The 21,302-nt window shown below is 45.8% G+C and overlaps 1 protein-coding gene across 5 annotated transcripts in view; it reads left to right on the forward strand.

Moving 5' to 3' along the window:
- SPATA13 (spermatogenesis associated 13) overlaps positions 1-21,302 on the forward strand; it is a 332,158-nt gene that overhangs the window by 294,935 nt on the left and 15,921 nt on the right. For 4 of the 5 annotated variants that reach the window (XM_087865231.1, XM_045797086.2, XM_087865232.1 and 1 more), the window contains 3 exons: positions 18,028-18,164; positions 19,565-19,744; positions 20,090-20,275. In XM_087865231.1, the coding sequence (XP_087721357.1) occupies positions 18,028-18,164; positions 19,565-19,744; positions 20,090-20,275 (503 nt within the window). Of the gene's footprint in view, positions 1-1,225; positions 4,914-18,027; positions 18,165-19,564; positions 19,745-20,089; positions 20,276-21,302 lie in introns of those variants that run through there. The other variant, XM_045797089.2, reaches the window with a different exon arrangement.

Consider the following 21,302-nt stretch of genomic DNA (forward strand, 5'->3'; position numbering starts at 1 on the left):
CTTTTTTTTTTTTATGTGCACAGAAGTATACCTGTGTGTCAGCTTTTAAGACCATGCCCTAATAATTGCCTCTAATTAAAACAAAAGAAGAAAGGGAAATGCATCCAATACCTATTTTGGTCTTGTTATGTTTGAAACCTGCTCAGTCTTAAGGATGCAAAGACAAATATATAAATACTGAACAGACATGAAATACATACTAGGTCCAAGAAGATGAAAAAAAAAAAACATGCTGTTTACAGAAGATGGGAGAAGCAGAGGTCTTAAAATGAAGACGTTACCTTTTCTTTTAAAGGACAATTTTTATTTGTTTTTGAATTAGTCTAAACATTGTGATAAACAGGGACCAGAAACAGTGCCTTCTTTGGAGAGGTTGGGGCATGGAGTAGGGGCAAATGGGAGGGTTTATTTAAGCCACTGAGAAAATTTTCCACATCTTGTGTGTTCAAGTCTGTGTTACCACAGATTGAAAAGCAGTAGCTTTGAAGACGCAAAGAGAGGCACATTTACATCCTCTGTATCTTCAAATGTGCGCTGGGTGGTTCTCACCCAGCAGCTTCTTATAACTCGGGCTCCACTTCCTGTGTGCTCTGTGTGCCTGGGTCCTCCCCTTCTGTGGTGAGGAGCCGGCTGCTGAGGGATGTTTCAGGAAGACCTAAATTGAGCCTGTCTCAGCCATACATGAGCAGGCAGCGTACTAAAACGGTCTACAACTAGACATCAGTATGTTCTAGAAAATGTTATGTTCTATATTATGTTGAATGAAGACATAATATATACAAGTTTCAGAAATTGGTTATGTTTTCTTATGTTTCTCTGGAAAATAGCATAACTGGTCTGTAGATGAATAATATGGCTTGCTTTTAATCCATTCAGAATAAAAGGATCATTCTGGATACTGTTGTTTGTGCTAGTGGACAAGGGAGCATTGGTTTGAATAACTGATAGTAAATGTAGCAAATTAGTTCCTATTAAGGAATCCCCCATTCCAGCTTTAGGACCTGCGGCCCCGTATCAGCAATGGAGACGAGTGAGTACACAGAACTCATGCTGCGGGGGCACTGGGGTGGCTCGGTGGGTTAAGCATCTGCCTTCAGCTCAGGTCATGATCCCAGGGTCCTGGGATGAGCCCTGCCTCAGCAGGGAATCTGCTTCTCCCTCTCCCTCTGCCCCTCCCCCTGCTCGTGCTTTCTCTCTCTCTTTCAAATAAATAAATATCATCTTTTTAAAAAAAAAAAAAAGAGAACACATTCTGCATTACTCTTGATTCTGGTTAGTTGTTGCTCAAATGGAAGTTTGTACTGTAGCTCAGTCCTGCCAGATGGAGGGACTTCCTCCATTCGTGGTGATGTGGTACCCATCCTTGAGCCCATTTTCTAAAACTGACAGTATTGTGCTGAAGAATAGCATTACTCTGTCCTCTGGGGTCTTCTCCTATCTTGTGCCTGTCCTGTAGCTCTTGGTAATGGGGCCATGTCTACACCTAGCGGGGACATAAAGTTGCTAGGATATTCCTAGGCTAAGGACACCTCTCCACCATGCAGGAAAGGTTGCTGCAGCAGCTGGGAAACTTTGAGCAGAAAACCAATGCTGGTCATTTTCTGCACAAAGCAGAAGGTGGTCATATAAGAAAATCTATACCATATTGTATTTAAAATAAGAAGATCTCAGAAATTCAGACCTAAGTAGAACCTTAATGACCACCTAGTCAACCTCAAGAAACGGTCCTGGAGAAGTAGAGATGACCACTGATTTGAGTTTGAGGTATCACTACTAACTTACCCCAGTTGTTTTATTGCATTTCCTTTCCATATAGATGTGTGTAAATGTTTAGGACCACTTTGCCAAAAATCACCTTAATTTCTAAATCTATATAATAAAAATCATCATAACATTCCATGTGTTTTCAACGTTTACTTTATTTTCACTGGTTTTTAAATATTTGATATTAGGATACAATTTGAATTTCTCTCCTCTCCTGTGGGACTGATCCCTTACTTAATCCTTTCAGGGTTGCCAGTAATCAATGTTTGTAATTCCCAGTCCTGACCATGTAATGTAGTGGTGTCATATCCAAGGAGAATAGATTAATATGTGTGTTGGGGTGGGGGTGGAGTTTAAGACTCTTCTCAACTATGCTTAAGGTCTTTGTTATAGTATTCTTATTGATCTTGTAAATATAGGCTTTAATTACTAAAAAAAAAAATAAATTTAAGCTGAAAGTCAAACCTCTGTGTTTCTTCTTCCAAAAATATCCTAGAAGGGTTGGTGGGTCAGTATCCTTTGATAAGATGCCTCATTTAAACACAGTTTTTATTTGTTTACTTTTTTCCTTCTTTTTATCTTTGTTTTGTTTTGGGTTTGCAATAAAGTAAGTTTACTTAGTGAATGACTTTGATTTAAGATCCTAAACTCCCAAGGCTCTTAGTGTAGTGCCTTGACCCTATCTCTGGGTTTGGAAAAAAGTCCTTGGGATGTAAGAGCCGTCCGGTGTACCAGCGGCCAGTGAAAAGTGAAAGTGAGCAAACAAACCCTTAGGACAATACCAAGGAAATGTGGCAAGGAGATCTTTTTCTTTTTGACAACTTGCAGTTTTAACCAACCAAGCAGACAGATGAACCCCAAATTTAAGAAAATGAAAACACTCTGGATTTTATTAGCCTCCTGCTGAAATTAAGGGATACCCATCAGAATCAGTTCCAACTTTTCACTGCTCTGTATCTCAGTAGTTAGCATTTCACCTCATTATTCTAACTAAAACCACATCTACACATTCATTCCATGGTCTTCATTAGTTTCTGAATTGATTTTTACAAGGCATACTAGCATTCACGATATTGCCTCAGAGGAGAGAGTTTCTTGAATTGCATAGACATTACTTCTCAAACCCGAATGTGTATTTGAATGCCCCAGACCTTGTTAAAATATAGGTTCTGATTCTCCATATGTGGGTGGGGACTGAGAGTCTTCACTTCTAACCAGCTGCCAGGTCATGCCAGTGCTATGGTCGGTCCATGGACCACACCCCGAGTAGCAAGGCCCTAACATGCTTTCTTTAGGAGTAGTAATATGCGTTACTATAAAAAAAGAGAGTTTTGTGACCCAATAAGATTGGGAAATTCTATCTTAAACAGTGTTACACAGGTGTCATTATTTGGATTTATGGGAGCCTGTGGCCACCAATGTATCCTTGTGCATTTCCTAGAGGTAGACTTATTGCATGGACCGTCCTCTGCAACTAGTATTCCCTGTGGCATATGGGAAACTTTACCTTATAGAGTCTGTTCTGAAAAACAATTTCAAGGGGTCTTTTGGGTTCATAATTTAATTTAGTACCACCTTTTTAAAGAAGAGATGGGCCCGTTTTGAATGAGCTATTTTACTAATCATTTAAAAAATTTGACTCTCTTAAATCATTTAAAAAAATACTTGCAAAGGGAAAAATTTGAAGCTGATCTGGTGTTGTGAGTGTGATTGTGTGAGTGTGTGTATCACTGCATTTCACCTTTGTTGTGGATTACTAAAGCTGTGAGTTCTCGAGAAAACTTTCTTTAGCTGGATTTAAGTGTAGGATGCATCAAGTCAATAGAACTAGCCACAAATACTTAAGAACAGTCTACAATATAGTACGTGGTCAACGTGGGTAATATAACTAATCATGCAGTGTTGCCTAGTGAGTTCATGCTGTGAATTTTGTGGGAACTATCACCGTTTTATGGACCTTGGGTCTTTTGAAGTTGAGGCAACCTGACTGGTGATGTTTATTAATCTCTAATGAAGTGCCAGTATCATTCTAAATACTCTTTAATATGTTCTCAATAACCCTCAGAGGATTATTGGTGCCCCAGTCGTACCCATTCTACAGACCAGAAATTGAGATCCCTAGAGACTTAGAAACTTTTCCTAATGTTGTTTGGTAGAGCCTCTTTTGAACCCAGGTGGTCTGAGTCCCATCAGTGTAAAACATGCATTTACTAATTGGTACTGTTACTGTTTTAACCACGGTTTATTGAGGGATGACCATGTGATCACTACTCTGCATATATTCTGTCTCGTTCATAAAGTTAAAAAGGCAATGTCTTCCTGTCATGAAGAAATTGTAGGAAGTGTAGTTTGTTAACGATCGTTGTTTCACAATATATAAAAGAAGGCTTGCTCATCGCACAGAACTTGGAAAGTAGTGAAGAGTATGGGGGAAGTATGTCGTCCAGAGAGATGCTTTTAAAAAACAGCAATTCTCTTCATTATAGACGATATACACTTTATATAGTGAAAGACAGATGTACTCCTTCCATACTACTTTCATATAGTAGAGTGTACACATATATACATATAACACAATCCTTTCTTTAAGGTGTAAGGTGATTTCGTAAATTTACAATTAAGATAACTAAGATTTTTGTCATGAAATCCTAATTCTATTTTTGAACTGAGCGACCTCTCTGCTTTTTCCCCTCTGAAATAGATACCTTTTTAAAAGCTCTCTGAAAGTCTAACTCGGCCTTTGGGATTGTAATTACAAGCAGCAAACACATTTCTCCCGCCTTCGTCGAAGGCTCTTGACCACACCTGATACGCTTGTGAGTGTGTTTGGGTTTGGGACGTGGAGGCTTTGCTTCTTGAGTTTAGAATTTCCTCCCTGACGTCCCTGGGACGGCTGGAGCTGCGAACCCTAGCGGCTCTGAGCAGTGAGCGAGCTGCCCGCCTCTAAGCAGGCTCTGGCCGGGAGTGCACACAGCGTCAAAGCAGTGAATAAGCGATTTCTGCAGTTTCCGCAGCTGAGCGCCTGTGTGACTCTCCGCGATGCTCAGTCACACCCCGGTCCTGCTCTGAATGTGGCTGTTTTTCAAAGAGAAGGATGGTAGCTAGAGGGGAAATAGCAAGATTTTGGAGTCTGGAAAGCCTTCACATGGGTATGTGTGCACAGAATGAATTATTATATCACTGCAATGTTGCTGATTGCACTCCGTTTCCTTCCAAGTTACGGTGCTTTCTCTTTGCTGCTTCTTGTCAGCCTAAGTGTGTCTGGAAAAGCTCATTCATCCTAGTACAGTGTCCTGAGGGTATTTTGAGTTGTGGGTACAGTAAATCAAGGAAATTGGCTTTGTTTATGGTATAGCTGTTCGTGTGAAATAGAAAACAAGAAGCAAGCATCCTGTATGAGTTATGGGTCTGGTTTTTATTGTACTGGTGTTTGCTTCTGTTACATGAAATTCTTTTATACAAGAGTTTATTGTTGAGCTGTATATAAAAATGTTCCTTGCTAATTTGGGGTATGTGAGGCTCTCAGCTGATTTCTGAAAAGGACTGTTTACTGTTTTCAAAAGTGATATTGCCCCGTATTTGGTTACTGCACTGTTCTCCCTCTTACTCTTCAGTATTTTTGTGAGTGTTGTCGGCTAAGGTAGTTCCTACTTAAATGTGAAGGAAATGTGGTGTTCTCACCCTAAAAAGTTATAGATTGTGATCCATGTATTCTTTAAAAGGAGTAAGAAAAAAAACTTCTTCACAGGAAGAATTATAGCCAACTGCTACAACGGGGATACAATAGGATGCTTTTTAAAAGTCTTGTCTCTGTTTTTGCCTTAAATCAATGCCAGTAACAGACTGAAATGAATGAGAATTGCCGTTGACAGCTTGAAGGCTGCCTTGGGCCTCACTGGGGCAATACAGCTTAGAGTTTGTGCTTCTTCCTTGTTTTGATTGGTTTTCTGTGTTGGCCGAGAGCAGACAAGGATGTGGTTATGGCTTCTGTGTCTGGCAGATTGAAAAAACAAGACCAGCGTGTACTCCTGTTTCACTAAAAAGTTGCCCACTGATAACTGCATTCGGAGCATAGGCCTGCCTCTCAAGTGGCTGTACTTGTCCACTTCAGTAACTGGGTACCATGATCCTATTGTCTGCTGCGGACAGATGGGGCTGGAATGGAGGACAGAGGGGTGCTGGCTGCCCCACTCATCCTGAGCACCAGTGGGTGGATCTGCGTGTTTATTACAACCGAGCCAGCCACGCCAGTGTGTGGGAGAGCAGAGGCGGCCAGGCGGGCAGCGATGGGAGCCCCCCGCTGTCCTGCTACTCCTCCTTTCAGCATTCCTCCACTCCCTGGGCAAGATTCCCAGTCTTTCTTCCCACACTCTTGCAAAGGCCGAGGGAAGGCCTGACCCAGCCTCTGGCTGTGAGTGGAATGCTCTCCATGTAGCTAAAGAGATACAGCATAGCAGAATCTTCTGTGCAAGGCTTTGCACTCCCCTCCCCTCCCTGTGTTCCGTTAGGGCTCCCCTGCTTCTGCCCTGCCTCCACAGGTGGCTCTGTTCCTTCGATGAGCCTGGCTAGAAGGAAAAGGAAGGAACTCTCTTTAACTGGGAAGGCTGGTTCTGTAGGAATCTTCTCTTTTCCAGCTCTGAAGGTTTACTACTGGTTCAGTGTGTTCCAAAGACTTTTTCATATACTCGCTATACTAAGCATATATATATATATAATGGAAATGACAGCAAACACAGTATTTAGTGAACTTTAAATGATATGCCAGCATAAGATAAAGTACTGAGTTCGCTAAATTGTGGGTTCTATTTTATTTGAGTACCCTGATTAGGTGGGGTGGGAGGTAGGGGAGGGGCTGGGGGACCCTGAGGGACAGCCTGATGGCTCTTCTCTCCGGAGGAAGCTCCAGCCAGGGACAGGCAGGGGGAGGGTGGGCCCCGGGGAGAATGGGCCCGTCAGGCTGTGGTCCTGTCCCTGTGAGCTAAGTGAGGGTAGGGCTGAGGCAGGTGTGGAGCAGGATTGCTTTGGAGCCAAACAGACCTGGGTTTGAATTCCAGCCCCACCACTTGGGAACAGTTACTTAACCTTTTTGAGCCACAATTTCCTCCTCTATAAATGGACAGTAATAATTCCAAGATGCTTACGAGGCTTGACCGAGATGATTTATATTAAGTGTTTAGTGCAGTGCCTGGTACACACTAAGAGTTCATTCCAGGGATGTGGTGAAACCAGACAGGTTCTTGCTCAGGATTTGTGCAGCCAGCCAAGAAGCAGCCATTAGGAGCTGCGAGGGGTGGTGAGACCCTGCCCAGAGAGCCGTGGGGTGGGAGAGGGGGGTTGGGGTAGCCAAGTTGGGGAGAGGAGCCCAGGACAGACCCGTGGTCAGAACCAGACACCCAAGCAGCTTGTTAAGAGGACACCAAGGGACAAACCAAAGGTAAAACCTGAGGGTTTATGGCAAGACACTGAGAAACCCAGAATCTAAATCCCATGTCTGAATTGGAGATGGGATGGAGGGCAAACTTCCAGAGCGGGAGGAAACGGAGGTCTCTCCAGCCACTGTGCTCCCAGGAAAGAGTGAGGGGGAGACCTTAGGGGTGTTGCCGTGGGGGTTCCAAAGCCTGGTATCTGGGGCTCTGAATACCTGTTTGACAGATGAGCACAAGCAGACTCTTTTCTTGATGATGTAGAATATATATATGACCCAGCTCTAGGGCAAGTTTTGGCCTTAAATTGAGAAGAGGGAAGATGATTCATAGGTAGTTTAAAACAAAACTCATTAAACCATTTGTAGAAACAAAATCTACTGTCAGGGGTTTGGCGTAAATGAAGCTCAGTTGTGACATAACTTATTCCTACCACCAACCACTCCGGGCAGCAGAAGTCAGCAGTAGCCCTGTCAGATCCAGATGGAAAGCTATATGCTGGGAGAATTATTCTCAAAAGACCCATGGACGCCGTAAAAGGTTATCAGTGAAGGCTAGCACGTCCATATCTAGGACCCTGTTTGATCCTATTGTTAATATGTTTAAAAGGCTCAAATACTACTTATGGGAAATGGTTTGCAAGTCTAGATTAGGCATAACAGTGACTTTCGTGACGGTAACATTTTAAATTCTAGATATGAAAGCTCCTCATTCAAGCCTTTCACCCAATCGAGTGACACTGACTAGTAAGCATGTTTCTTTTCCCTAAGAAAGTTCTTTTCCTTGGGAGAGGGTTGGGGGCAGATATAAAGAGATAGGTACATGAACAGCTAAGCAGAATATTGTAGTTAAACAGCTAAAATAGAACAATATAAATATGAATATTTTAAAAGTGGTAAGCCCTACCATGCTTCTAGAACATCAGAGACGGAGGTTGTTGCCGCAGGGGGTCAGGGAGTTACAGGGAGGAGAGCCAAAAAGTCATGGAACCCATCACCAAGAAGTGGGAGCCACGCTGCCTCAAAGTCGATGAGGCAGAATTTGATCGGCTCTTTACGTGAGAATGTTGCTCCGTGTGGAGAGGTTAGCATGGACGAAGGGATTTTGTCCTTTTGGTTAATATAGGGAACGTTCAGTGGTACAAAGTAGCTGAAGCAGAGGTTTTCACCAATGAGATCAGGGTACATTGCTTTCCAAATTGTGACGTGCTGCATGGACAGGCAGCGGAATCCATCCATCCTAGAACAAATCCATGCAGGTGGTTTAAGTAAGTTTGGCCTCAAAGTCTCATGGTTCCCACAGTTAGCCAGGCATCAGAATCACTTGGCGTGCTTTTGAAAATGGATTCTCAGCAAACATCCCCACTCTCCTTGGGCACTTTCTTCCGTGGTCCAGCATAGGGCAGGAATGTTTATTCTAAACCTTCCCCAAGCGATTGGCTGCCATCCACACAGGGTGCATGGGGAAACCACCAAAGAGGAAGTAGTGTCCCATGTTTTACCCCGGAACCAGGTTCGTCCCCTCTCTGTGCATCTCCATGGCTCGAGAGTGGTTCTGGGTGGTCAGGGTTTCGGCCTCTGCAGCAGTGGCTCTGTGAGAGCCGCTCACTGCCCTGAGCCCAAGCTGCCGGCCTGCCTTCCTCCCCTGTGTTTGCTATTTTCGTTTTTAAGATGGGAAGCAAGACAGGCTTATCTCGAACCTGAGGAAGTCTGAGTGACCAGCAGGAGGTTTTCTAAAATATATGTTTTGAACAGATTATTCTAAGTGTAGGAATTCCCCTGCGATCAGCCAGGTTAGGTGAGGGGAAGTCCCCACAGGGATCTGCCCCGGCAGCTGGAAGAGGGCTGCTTGGGGTGCTGTGCATCATGACAACAGCTGACATCCGGACGACCTTCACGTCAGGTGGCTGATGGGGAAGCCCACTGTGTTCGTTCTTACCTTCCTTTTATTCAACAAAACACGTCCACATGCACCCTGTCACTGGCACTCCCTGTGGACACGTGAGACCTAGAAGAGAGGAGACATTTTTCTTGGTTGCTGATGAGAAAAAGAAGATTCAGGGAGCTCAGGGTCTTTTCCCGTGTGGCCTTGCTGGGACCCACACCAAGATCTCTAGACTCCCAGACCAGTGCTTTTGAAATTCATCTCTCTGCTCAAAAGCCCCTAAACATGCAAAAATAAGCCAAATGGGAAATAGATGTGTTGTGTGTCCTGAGAAAAACTCCCACCAGGACATGGGTCTGTTTTCTGTGTGCGTAAATCAGAGTCCTATAGGAAGTCCTTATCCTTTGGCACATGTTATAAAATAAAGTTTTCCATTGTTGGTGATGTTTGATATTTCCTGTCATAAAAATTCACCCTTGGAGTCTGTGGCCAGGTTTCATCCCTTCACCGATGCAAAATGTAAGTCCAGACAGAAGAATGTCTGTTGCTTCCCTGAGGAATGTTTCCCTTAGGAATGTGGAGGCTGTTTATTGTTGGCCTTTAAAAAAAAAAAAAAAAAAAAACCTAGGTCATCTCTAGTTGTGTTATGTCTGACTGTGTTTGCAGTGGTCCTGCTGACTTAAAAATAGTCTGTGCTCTATGGATGTGTGGCTCTTTCCAGTTGTTCCTAAAGCCACATCTGGCCAGGCTGCGAATGTGGCCTCGGACGGCGGCTGTGGCCTGGGGAGGTGACCGTTCATTCAGAAAGTAAGCAGGGATCTGGGAGGGAGAGGAGAACTCAGAGCTGACTCTGAAGGTATGACTGTGGAAGGCACAAGGCTAGGCAGGGGGTGCCACAGGAAGCAGGTGGCCAAGTGCAGTGCCCGGGAGGGAACAACAGCCTTTCCAGTAGGACGCTAACTCTGACAATTCAACAAGAGCGTTTAAAAATTTGTTTTATACAGATTTAGAATATTCCTACGTATTTAAAAAGGTGTGTTGTTTCAGAATTGGCCCGAGCCAGAGGTTTGTGCTAAATATCTGTGTATACAGAGCTTTTAGATGGTAAAAGATGTTCTCGTCGGGCTTAAGTGCAGCTTTAAGAAGTGCTATGGAAAGAGAACACACTGTATCTGCTTGCATATTATTGATCGAGGGCTTTGGGGGATTTTAAAAGTGATTTTAGTCCCCATCAATCTTTGCTTCATGTTTCCAAGACTGTTTTCACAAATGGCCTTTGCGCACCTATGTCTTCAACAGAAGAAATACATTTGGCGAGGATGTGGGGAATTGGAACGCTGTGCGTCATTGGTGAGCGTATACAGTGGGACAGCCACGGTGGAAAACAGAGTGGAAGTTCCTCAGAAAGTTAAAATAGAATTACCATATAAGCCAGCAGTCCCACTTCTCGGTGGAATATACCCCGAGGAATTCCAAGCAGGGTCTCGAAGAGATGTGTGCACCATGTTCACTGCAGCATTACTCATAACGGCCAAGAGCGGGGAGCAACCCAGGTGCACGCACAGATGAATGGATATAGCAAACACGGTGTGCGTACAACGGAATATTATTCCACCTTTAAAAGGGAGGAAATTCCGACAACATGCTACATGGAGGAGCCCCGGGGACATGACGCTTAGTGAAATAAGCCAGTGACAAAAGGACACATGCCGTATGATCCCACTTAGAGTGAAGTATCTAAAGTAGTCCAAATCATAGAAACAGAAAGGGGGGTGTGGCTGCAGAGAAGGGGGCAGGGAGGGAGGGAGGATTAGTGTGTCATGGGTATAAAGTTTCTGTTTTGCGAGATGAAAAAGTTCTGGAGATCTGTTCACAAACATGCAAATACACAACACTATTGAACTGTACACTTAAAATTGGCTAAGATGGTTAATTTAATGTTATGGGTTTTTTTTTTTTTGTTAACACAGTAGAAAGGAAGAAAGGAAGACATTAAATTTACTCTTTTTTTATTAGAATATATTCATTTGTCCAAATTTTGCTGAAGTACATTTTGAGAATTTATCACAGCTCCACATCTTGCAAAATTCTCCCCAAGAAAAAGTCACCATGATTGACCTTAATCTACAACTGAAGATTTTTGAGGCCATGACGTTGAATGAGACTGCCCTCACGTAGTGAGGAAGTGATCAGGCGGTGTGGCCAGTGGCGCAGACCTGCTGTTTGTGCAGAGGCCTGTCAGGCGGAGGGGACGAGGGGACCGGCTTCGGCACACAGTGGGAGAGATCTGCTACGTAGAGCGGGGTCGGATTACGGAGGGCCTTGATCTGCTGCAGGAGAGAGTTTTGTCAGGGTGCAATTGGTAACTGCGATGTAGTTTCTAGTGAAAATGATGAAACTGGTGTTTTACGACGTTCACCTTGGATAAGTCTTGGGAATAAAAGACACAGCCTAAGGAATACAGTCAGTGATATTGTAATAGTGTCCTGTGGGAACAGACGGGAGCTCCAGTTGTGAACATAGCACAGTGTTGTCAAATTACCCTGCGGCACACCTCAAACTTAAGGAACCGCATGTGTCAACTATGCTTAAAGAAAGAAAGAAAAGGCACAGAAGAAAACCAGTTTACCTTGGAAGCGAGCTGTAGGGTGGCTGGCAGGGAGCCCCGTGGGGACGGCTAGCAGGAAGACCGCCGTGTGCATCCTGCCTTGGACCCAGCACTGTGTAGCCCTGTTAAATAGTTAAAATTCTTGGAACCTTAGTTTACTCATCAACAATTTGTGGTTCAGTTAAAAGACAATGTTTTGAGTGCCTTTTCTCTGCCAGGTATTATGCTAGGTACCAGGGATACAAAAATAGACTCTGTCCCTTCCCTAAAGGAAGCTACGGTCTCCGAAGGGAAACACACATGTAAAGCAGTGCATAGGCACGGAGGCAGCCTCAGACTGTAGCACTAAAATCTCTCCCCTCTAGACAGCAGACATTGAAAACCCCAGCTCCATCAAATGTGTGTAAATTATAGGACAGAGACACGAGGAGTCATCAGCTTAGAAGGGACTTTAAAATCGTGAAGGGAAAAGGATAAAACAGAAAATCAGATCATTACAGACCCAGCTGGGACCCGGGATCAGGAGTAGGAAGAAAAAAGGGAGGCAAGAGGAACAGGGGATGGGTGAACACTGCTATGCTCCAGAATGCTGTAGCAGTACTAAGATTGGGGTGGTAAGCCATTTTTGATAGCTGTCCAGTTGTTTTTGCCTTATCACTAATAACAAGGGTAGTCCTGGCAGAGGCAGCAGTGCCAGTGAGGAGGAGCTGATGACATTGGCTTGACCTCTGCCGCACATGCTGTGTCCTATGGGGGTGTCAGTTTACTCGTCTGGAAGTTGGGGAAACCAGCAGTACCCACCACATAGCATTGCCGTGAGGATTCTATGAGCCATGAGCCGAGTCACGCAAAACAACTCTGTGCCTGGCACATTGTGATGCTGAGGGAAATCGTCTTGCATTTCTGTAATGTTTTTCAGTTTAATCAGAGTGCTTTTATGTGTCATCATTTCACTGGAGGTTCACAGTACTGTAACAGTAAGTCACTTGTTGAGGACTTACAAAGGACCCCGTGCGATGGCTATTACTATATTTGACAATTTGGCAGATGAAAAATTGAGAAACTTGACCAAGGACTCAAACTACTAATAAACAAACAAAACACCAATAACCATTTTTATGCAGCGCTGTTAGTTGAATTCAAGTCTGTCTGACCCAAAGCCCGGCTCTTGGACTGTGTGTTGGTTGTATTTCCAGCTATCCATCCAGTGAATACTTAGTGAGTGCCTGTGTGTGCCAGGTGAGGTCCAGGTGCTAGAAATACAGTTAAGAGCAAAGCTGACAAAACCACTGCCTTTATGTAGTTTGCATTTTAGCTGGAGAGACAGACAGCACACAAAGTACGTTAGATGGTCAGAGATGCTATGGAGAAAAAGGAATCAGGAAGGAAGAGCAGGGTGGAGAGAGGGGTGATTTTGAACGAACCGGTCAGGGAGGGACTGGCCTGAGTCCTGTGTGCTTGGGGGAGGATATCAGGTGCAGGGAACAGCAACCCCCGAGGAGGGAGAGCTGGGCTAGGAAGTGAGCAGCCATCAGAGCCAGAGCTGACGACAGGGCTGGGAAGTTCAGAGTGTGTTTGCGGTGGGTGGTGGGGGGAGGGGGGGCATCTTCAGGGTCTTGGCCTTTCTCCCCTGGATGGTTTGGAGCAGTGGAGTGACAGGACAGCTCTGGCTACTTCGGGGAGAATCACAGCCAGCAGGGAGGGGCTGCTGGAGTGACCCGGCTGGAGAGGTGGGAGAACAGTGAGGATGGGCCAGATTCTGGAGCATTCTCAAGGGAGAGTCAGGATTTGCTGATGAGCTGGACGTGGGACATGCGAAGCAGAAGAAAAAGAATGACCTCTGAATAGACAAAACGTGTAAACTTACTCCCATTTTACAGATGGGAAAACTGAGGTTGGAAGAGGATAAGCAACTGGTGCCGAGGTCATTTAGCGACAGTCAGTAAAGCTAGGGTATCTGCCCAGTATTTTTACTCCGCATTCCTCAGGCTTTCACCGCAGGCCTCCTGCCCGGCCTCACCTGCCCATTCGAAGACTAAGTGAGCTGACCCCACCCAGCCCCTAGAGCCCTCTCGTTTCTGCAGTGATTAGTAAACATTAATCCACACTGTGGAGACCTTTCTCATGGTGCAGCTCAACCGGAGATAGTTTTCTGAGTGTTTATAATAGCAACTCAGAAGATCGTTCGATAGATGAAGGTCCTAATTTCCAGACAACTTTGTTCCTCCTCTGGAGGGTTAGCATTTTTTCCATGGAATCCCTTTCTCATTAGATTCCTGTAAATTGTGAGCTTGTGCGTTATCACCACTGGGTTTTTTTCTCCCCCTCGCCGATTTTCATAGCAACAGCCAGATCAGATGGTAAGGACTTCTCCCTGGAAAACAGTGTTCAGTGGGTATTTGAGGGAAAAAGTGTGATTTTCAGGGCTTTGCTGGGGGCAGGAGGCCTAGGTACCTTTCTTTTCTTGCGTTTCCCTCCTTTTGGCTCAGCAGTCACGGCTGGAAAATGATAGGACAAATGCCGTTGGGGCCAGTCTGTGCCAGATCAGTGTTGGCTGACATCTGCAGATTCCTGCCGCTTTGCGCCCCCTTAAAGACCAAGCGTTTGCATGTATCCTCCTTACGCAGGAGCCTTGCAACATTTCAGCTGCTGGTAGCTGTTGGGCATGGTGGTCTAGCAGCTAGCTGCTCCAAGGTCTCCGGTCAGAGAAGCTTGGCGCTTTAGTGATTTTTTTGTTAGTTTGTTTTTTGTTTTTGTTTTTTGTAATCTAGTAAGAAAGACTCGTGCATCTACAAAAAGTTTATATTTGCTTCCTTAAGACTTTCTCCCTCCACCCCCTCTCCCCCAAGTACACACACACCAGGAAAGTGCCCTAGCCTGGGTGACCTCAGCACAGGAGGCCGAAGTACCACGCGGTATTCAGGCTCTTATACAGCTCACGCACACTTCTCAGACAAGGTGGCCTTTCTCCAGGTCCCCACTCAAACGCCCCAGCTTCGGGCAACAGACACAGCACCAGCATCGCACTCCAGAGGGAAGCCCCCTGAGACAGAAGGCCCTGCTGTGTGGCATCGCCTCCCACTGGGCACGGACACACACACACGTGCACAAGCATGTCCGCAGCTGGCTCCCCGCTGCCCACCTGCCTGCACCCCCCTTACATGGACCACCTGCACTGCCGTGAGCTGGGCGCTGCCTCTCTTCCACGGTGAATCAGGCAGCAAGCTAGGGGTCTGCCAGGCAGTGCCAAGGGTCTGGAGAGCTTCCATTTGCTTCTAGACTTTGTGGTCAGGCCCAGAGACATCCCGCCCCTGCATCCGTTCATCCTTGAGGCAGCTCACTTGGACGTACTTCTCTCAGATGCAGGCCCTGATCTTCCCTGAAGGAGACTGAGGAGACGGGGGGTTGGAGAGAGTGGCAAGGTGCTGCACCAGGGGAGTGGCGAGGGGAACTGAAATTCAAGGGTGGTGTTTGTGCAGGTCGGGCTGACATAGAGCAACAGAGAGGATGTAGTCAACGATGATTTGGAAAATCCCAGGTTACTGGTAGAATTAACAAGAAAGCAAAGTCAAAGAAGACAGTGTGGGGACGTCTGGGTGGCTCAGTCTGTTAAGTGTCTGCCTTCAGCTCGGGTCATGGTTCCAGGGTCCTGGGATCGAGCCCTGCATTGGGCTCCCTGCTTAGTGGGGAGCCTGCTTCTCCCTCTCCCTCTCCCTCTTCCTGCTGCTCCCCCTGCTTGTGCGCACACTCTCTCTAACAAATAAATAAATAAAATCTTAATAAAAAATATTAAAAAAAAAAAAAGAAGAAGCCAGTGTGCTGGGAAGGATGAAGACCATTTGAGATCGCAGTGGGAGAGTGCTGTCTGCTCAGGACTTGCAAATCTGCTAGTAATTACCCTCAGGGAACAGGTGTTCTTTCTCAACTAAATATTTCTAAGTATTTCTCAACTAAATAGATATTTCTATTCTTTATTTTGTGTTAAGTCTTCAAAATCTGACATGCCTTTTACATTTGCAGCCCATTCCATCTGGTGCTAGTTGCATTTCAGGTACTCCACAGACCCGTCCAGTCCCAGACCATGGCCCCGAGTTCTGCGTACCGGGCCCCATGGCTTCCTTCCTGTCACTTCAGCCAGGCTGCTGTTGTGAACAACTTTTTAAAAGAAACACATTCCAGGGGCACCTGGGTGGCTCAGTTGGTTAAGCATCTGGCTCTGTATTTTGGCTCAGGTCATGATCTCAGGGTCATGAGATCGAGCCCCACCTCGGGCTCTGTGCTGGGCATGGAGCCTGCTTAAGATTCTCTGCCTCCCTCACCCTCTGCCCCTCCCCCACTCTATTTGCACACATGTTCCCTCTCTAAAAAAAAAAAATTAAAAATAAAAAAATAAAAGCGCAACACACTCTGTAAACTGAGTCTAGAATTCTTACACTAAAGCAATGATAACTATTGAAAAAGATAGGCAACAATGGGCGGTGATCAATACCGTGACAATTAGCTCTAGGATCATATTACATGTGTCAGATTCTTCAGTTTTCCTCACCGTGCACAGCCAGGACTATAATTACGATGATGAATTCAAGCCAAGAAAAGGAAACTGGGGAGCTACAGGAAGCACCGCCAGCGCCTCCCTCATGCTACTGTGGCAGAGTCCTTCTTCTTCAGCCCGGCTTCCACCACATGTACTGCCATCATCACAAAACCCTCTTAGTGAGTCCCAACCGTGAGTCTAGGTAGGAAGTTGACCCACATCACCTCACCTCATCCTCCAAAGAGAAAGGAAATAGTTTCTACAACAGAAGGAGGAAGCTCAGAGAGAGGAAGTTGCTGGGTCCCGCTCCTGTACAGGGGCAGGGCTAGAATTCAGACCGGGCTCTGGGGCTTTAGAACCTGTTCTCCAGTGTCAGGGGGCCTGTCTTCCAAAACCTGTCGCTTCCTACTCGGAATGCTGAGGGAGCCGCCCCCCTGCTTACTGTAGACCCTTGAGGCACCCGCACCCCCTACCTTACTTTTCAAGTCTCATCTTCCATTGGATGTGTGGATGTCCACATAGCGTGGGCTTCAGATTGAGCCACATTTTGTTCTCAATCAAGAGCCATCTCAAGTATCTTAACAAGCCAGCTACTACCATGAGGGCTTTCTCTGTCTTCTTCACAAGGGATGTTCTTCTTTTTATAATTCCCTCTACTGGATGACAGATTAGCCTTGGTGAGAGTAGCCCACTGTCCCAGGAAGAAGAGAAATCTGAATGCTGAGGTGGGCAGTCCAAAGCGCTATACCCATCCTTAGAAGATCTTTCTCTTGGGACCCATGGGTGGCTCAGTTGGTTAAGCGGCTGACTTCGGCTCTGGTCATGATTCCAGGGTCCTGGGATCGAGCCCCGCATTGGGCTCCCTACCTAGCAGGAAGCCTGCTTTTCCCTCTCCCTCTACCTGCTACTCTGCCTTCTTGTGCTCTCTCTTTCTCTGTAAAATAAGTAAATAAATAAAATCTTTTTAAAAATTTTTTTAAAAAGAGAAAGTTTAAAAAAGAAGATCTTTCTCTTTTTTGGCAAAGGTGCTCTGTCATTCCTAACCTTGGTTTCATAAGTTCAACCTTTTCATGTTACAAACACCTGGAGAGAATGACTACATGTTTCCACTTAGGACACTATCAACACCTTTTGATTTTAGTAGCACGACTGCCTTGCAGGTGAAAGATGGAAGCAGAACACTTTTTCTTTTCTTTTTTTTTTTTTAAAGATTTTATTTATTTATTTGACAGACAGCCAGCGAAAGAGGGAACACAAGCAGGGGGAGTGGGAGAGGAAGAAGCAGGCTCCTAGCAGAGGAGCCTGATGTGGGGCTCGATCCCAGTACCCTGGGATCACGCCCTGAGCCAAAGGCAGATGCTTAACGACTGAGCCACCCAGGCACCCCCAGACACTTCTTAAAAATGATTATATTTTCATTTTCTTTATCTCCTCAAGCTTATCAACACAGGACTTAGAAATACAATCTGCATTTATATATTTTATGTCCACTGTGGAGCACAAATTGCCAGCCGAATCACGTAGTTTACTCAGTATCCTCCACAGCAAAATAATGCTGTGTGTTAACTTTGGCCGTATTCTCTGAGATGCTCTCCTTCCCACTTACTGTGACACTCAGACCCCAGCTCCTCACACAACTGCTACCTTTGGATCGATGGATCTGTAGGAATTTTCTAATGATTTCTTATTCTGGGTAAGACACAAATGATTGCTTCCCCTGGGGGTATGTTCTCAGAGGTCATTTATTTTGTCATTAAATTTTTTTTCTGTTAGCTGTGTCCTTTTAACCATAAACCATGCCATTTCTTTTTTAGTTTCTTCAGATGGCGGTACTGAGTCTGCTGCCTTAGTGGATGACAACGGCAGTGAGGAGGACTATAGCTATGAAGACCTGTGTCAGGCCAACCCCAGATACCTACAGCCAGGCGGGGAGCAGCTGGCCATCAACGAGGTACTGGAATCACACTCAACAGTGGCGAATCTTGGAGACTCAATCTTCAGGGTGCCGAATCACTTCAGACTTTGCCCTTCTTGATTCTTTCTTTTTTTCTCTCTCTTTTTTAAAAAAGATTTATTTATTAGAGAGAGAGAGAGCAAGCACGAGTGGGGGGAGGGCAGAGGGAGAGAATCTCAAGCAGACTCCCCGCTGAGCATGGAGCCCAACATGGGGCTTGATTCCATAACCCTGAGATCATGACCTGAGCTGAAATCAAGAGCCGGACACCTAGCTGACAGAGCCACCCAGGTGGCCCCTCTTGATTATTTCTTACCAAACATATTCTAAAACCTAGAACTCTGACATTCTAGCATTTTCGAGGACAGTTTATGTGACCAAATTTTCCAGATAACTAAAGCTCGCTCACCGCTCTAAGCGATAAGAGCGGTGACTGCTACGTGATGTTTGGGTAGTGTTTTTCAGTTTACGAATTGCTCTTCCTAACATTATCTCAGAAAGATCTCACAGCCAATCTAAGAGGTACATATTACAATTATTAACCATATTTTAGTAAACACTCTGAAACGAAGAGGCTGTGTCATTTGCTGGTAAATGGCAGAGCTGAAATTAACCACATAGTTCTCACTGCAAATCTGGTGTTCTTTGCACCACTGTGCATCTTCAGCCCTTTCTATGGAAACCTTTCCAGAAGGCACTTCCTAGCTTTCGGCATTCCTGATTAGAGCATGTCGGGTGTCAGTTCTCAGTGAGTTAGCATCCCCGTTAGTAGCACCCGTTGTCGCTGTAGGATATGACGATGTCTCTGGCTGCTGAGGGCACCTGCAGCCGTCCACCCCTGTGGCCGACTGTCAGACGAGCTGTGTCTGTCCTTTCCTTTTTACATTAGCTGTTCAATATCTGGAGATCAGGCTGTGTTCTCTTTTAATGGTTGTAGACCATAAAGTTAGATCAAAAGTTTATTCAGACTGTGAATGAAGTCTGAAGAGTAAGTTTTAGGTGAAGTCGTGAGGGTCTTGCAATAAGGTATGCGCATAAGCATTAGAGGCCTGGCTCCGTGTTGTCTGCTCAGAAACCATTTTGGGGGTGAATAATCCAGATACTCACATTCATTAGATAACTGACATATAGATGAGTGAGCCATTTTTATACTTTCTTTAAAAAAATGTAGATTCGGGATTTCCTTTAAGAGCATACGAGAGACACCTACCTGATTTTGTTTTTCCTAATATGGAAACTCATTCTGTGTAACAATCAAACGCTAAGGATTGACCCCAAGCCAACAGTGTGTGCAAGTATGAGGTAGAAGATGTCCGTGTCCCCCCGGGAGAGTGCACGGCATGCCCCTTGCTCTTCTGCCCGCCTGCTTTTGCACTGAGCACGTGTCCCCATTGCAGCTGATCAGCGATGGCAGTGTGGTCTGTGCGGAAGCCCTATGGGACCATGTGACCATGGACGACCAGGAACTGGGCTTCAAGGCAGGAGATGTCATCCAGGTTCTGGAAGCCTCTAACAAGGACTGGTGGTGGGGCCGGAATGAGGACAAGGAAGCCTGGTTCCCTGCAAGCTTTGTCAGAGTAAGTGTATGGCGCTTACAAACCCTTCTCATGACGATCTGTGGGGGAGGGGTACAATTGTGGCATCAGGCTCAAGCCCCTCGATACAGGTTCACTTCTTCGTGATCACTGTAATGAAAGCTTTCAGAAATTAGACTGGATTGAAGGAAACATTTCAACCACGGTCAACTAGTTGTTTGGCATTGCTGCCGTGGTTGGAGCCGTGGCCCTGACGAGTACATGAAGACTTAGTCTCGGGCCAGGCTGCCTTCCTGACCGAGTAGAGAAGTGCAAACCAGGGGGCCTTCCGCCTGCTTCTGGTACCGCCTTCCCCCAAGTCACTTGTCACCCGTGCGTGGCCCACAGTTGCGTGTCAATCAGGAAGAGCCATCGGAGAATTCCAGCAGCACCCAGGGCGAGGAGCAGGAGGAGGATGCCGTCAAGAACCGCCACAAACACTCGGAGAGCAAGCACCAGATGAGGACCAATGTCATCCAGGAGATCATGAACACGGAGCGGGTGTACATCAAGCACCTCAAGGACATCTGTGAGGTGAGACCCGGGACCCTGTGGCCTCCCCAAGGTTGTCCGCAGTCAGACCCTCGTTTTACATACTTTTCTGTAGCCCACCCTTCTCCTTGCCCTTTTCCGCCCATGTGGTCCCTGCACAGACTCCGCCCTCATTAAATACTCGTCCGCCCTGGTGAGCATCAGTGGCTCTCTGTTGTCGTCAGTTGTCGTTTCTGGGCCCTATGCAACTATCTCTCTGAGGACTGACCTCCTGAGATTATTCAGAGTGAAGGACTTTCAGAGGAGGCAACACCCTTTCAGTGAAACCCACTTGATTTTACAAAGGTCCGCCGCGGTTTACACTCCCGTTACATCTGAATCACCGACTCACACATCAGGTTCTGAGTCATTGAGATGCAGACCAGAAGAAGATCAGTTTTACCTAGTGACCTCCGAGGCCATGTTCTGCAATGTCATGGTATTCTGTGCAGTAAGTTCTGTTTCTCCCGTGATATTCTTTGTCTCTGTGGGTTCTGTGTGAGCCTGACACTACACTGGTGTTGGCCCCGTCCCCTCATTCCGCTGTCCTGGCTGTGAATGCTGAGTTCTGCACTCTCAGCTCGGCTGCTAACATTCAGCACTGAAGGCAAGCTGAAGCTAGACAAGTGCCCATTTTGGAATCGGATTAACTGGCCCCATAAAGATTAGCGATGTTTAGCTTATTGATGTAACCATCTTGTTCCTTGTGCCTAATTAAGGGAGTTTCTTTAAAGTGCCATTTTAGGAAAATAAGTGATGACTAATGATTGTTGAGCTTTGACTTTGTGCTGTCCCTCGACCTGGATTAACTCCTACAAACGCTCTCATCAGCTGGTCCTTTTACCGCCCCCCTCCCCATTACAGGTGAGGGAACTGAGGCACATAGCAGGGAAAGTGGTGGGGTTGGTATTTAAGCCAGTGTGCCCTAGAGCCTGTATTTTGATCCTTTACATTGTCTTTCTGTTAAAGTTCGTTCTGAATAGTCAGTGGTATGTATTTTCTCAGCCAGTCTGCTTAGGCTGTGTGATTA

Source organism: Ursus americanus, chromosome 10 (genome assembly GCF_024610735.1).
Source record: "Ursus americanus isolate L20-20 chromosome 10, mUrsAme1.1.p, whole genome shotgun sequence".
NCBI lineage: Eukaryota > Metazoa > Chordata > Mammalia > Carnivora > Ursidae > Ursus > Ursus americanus.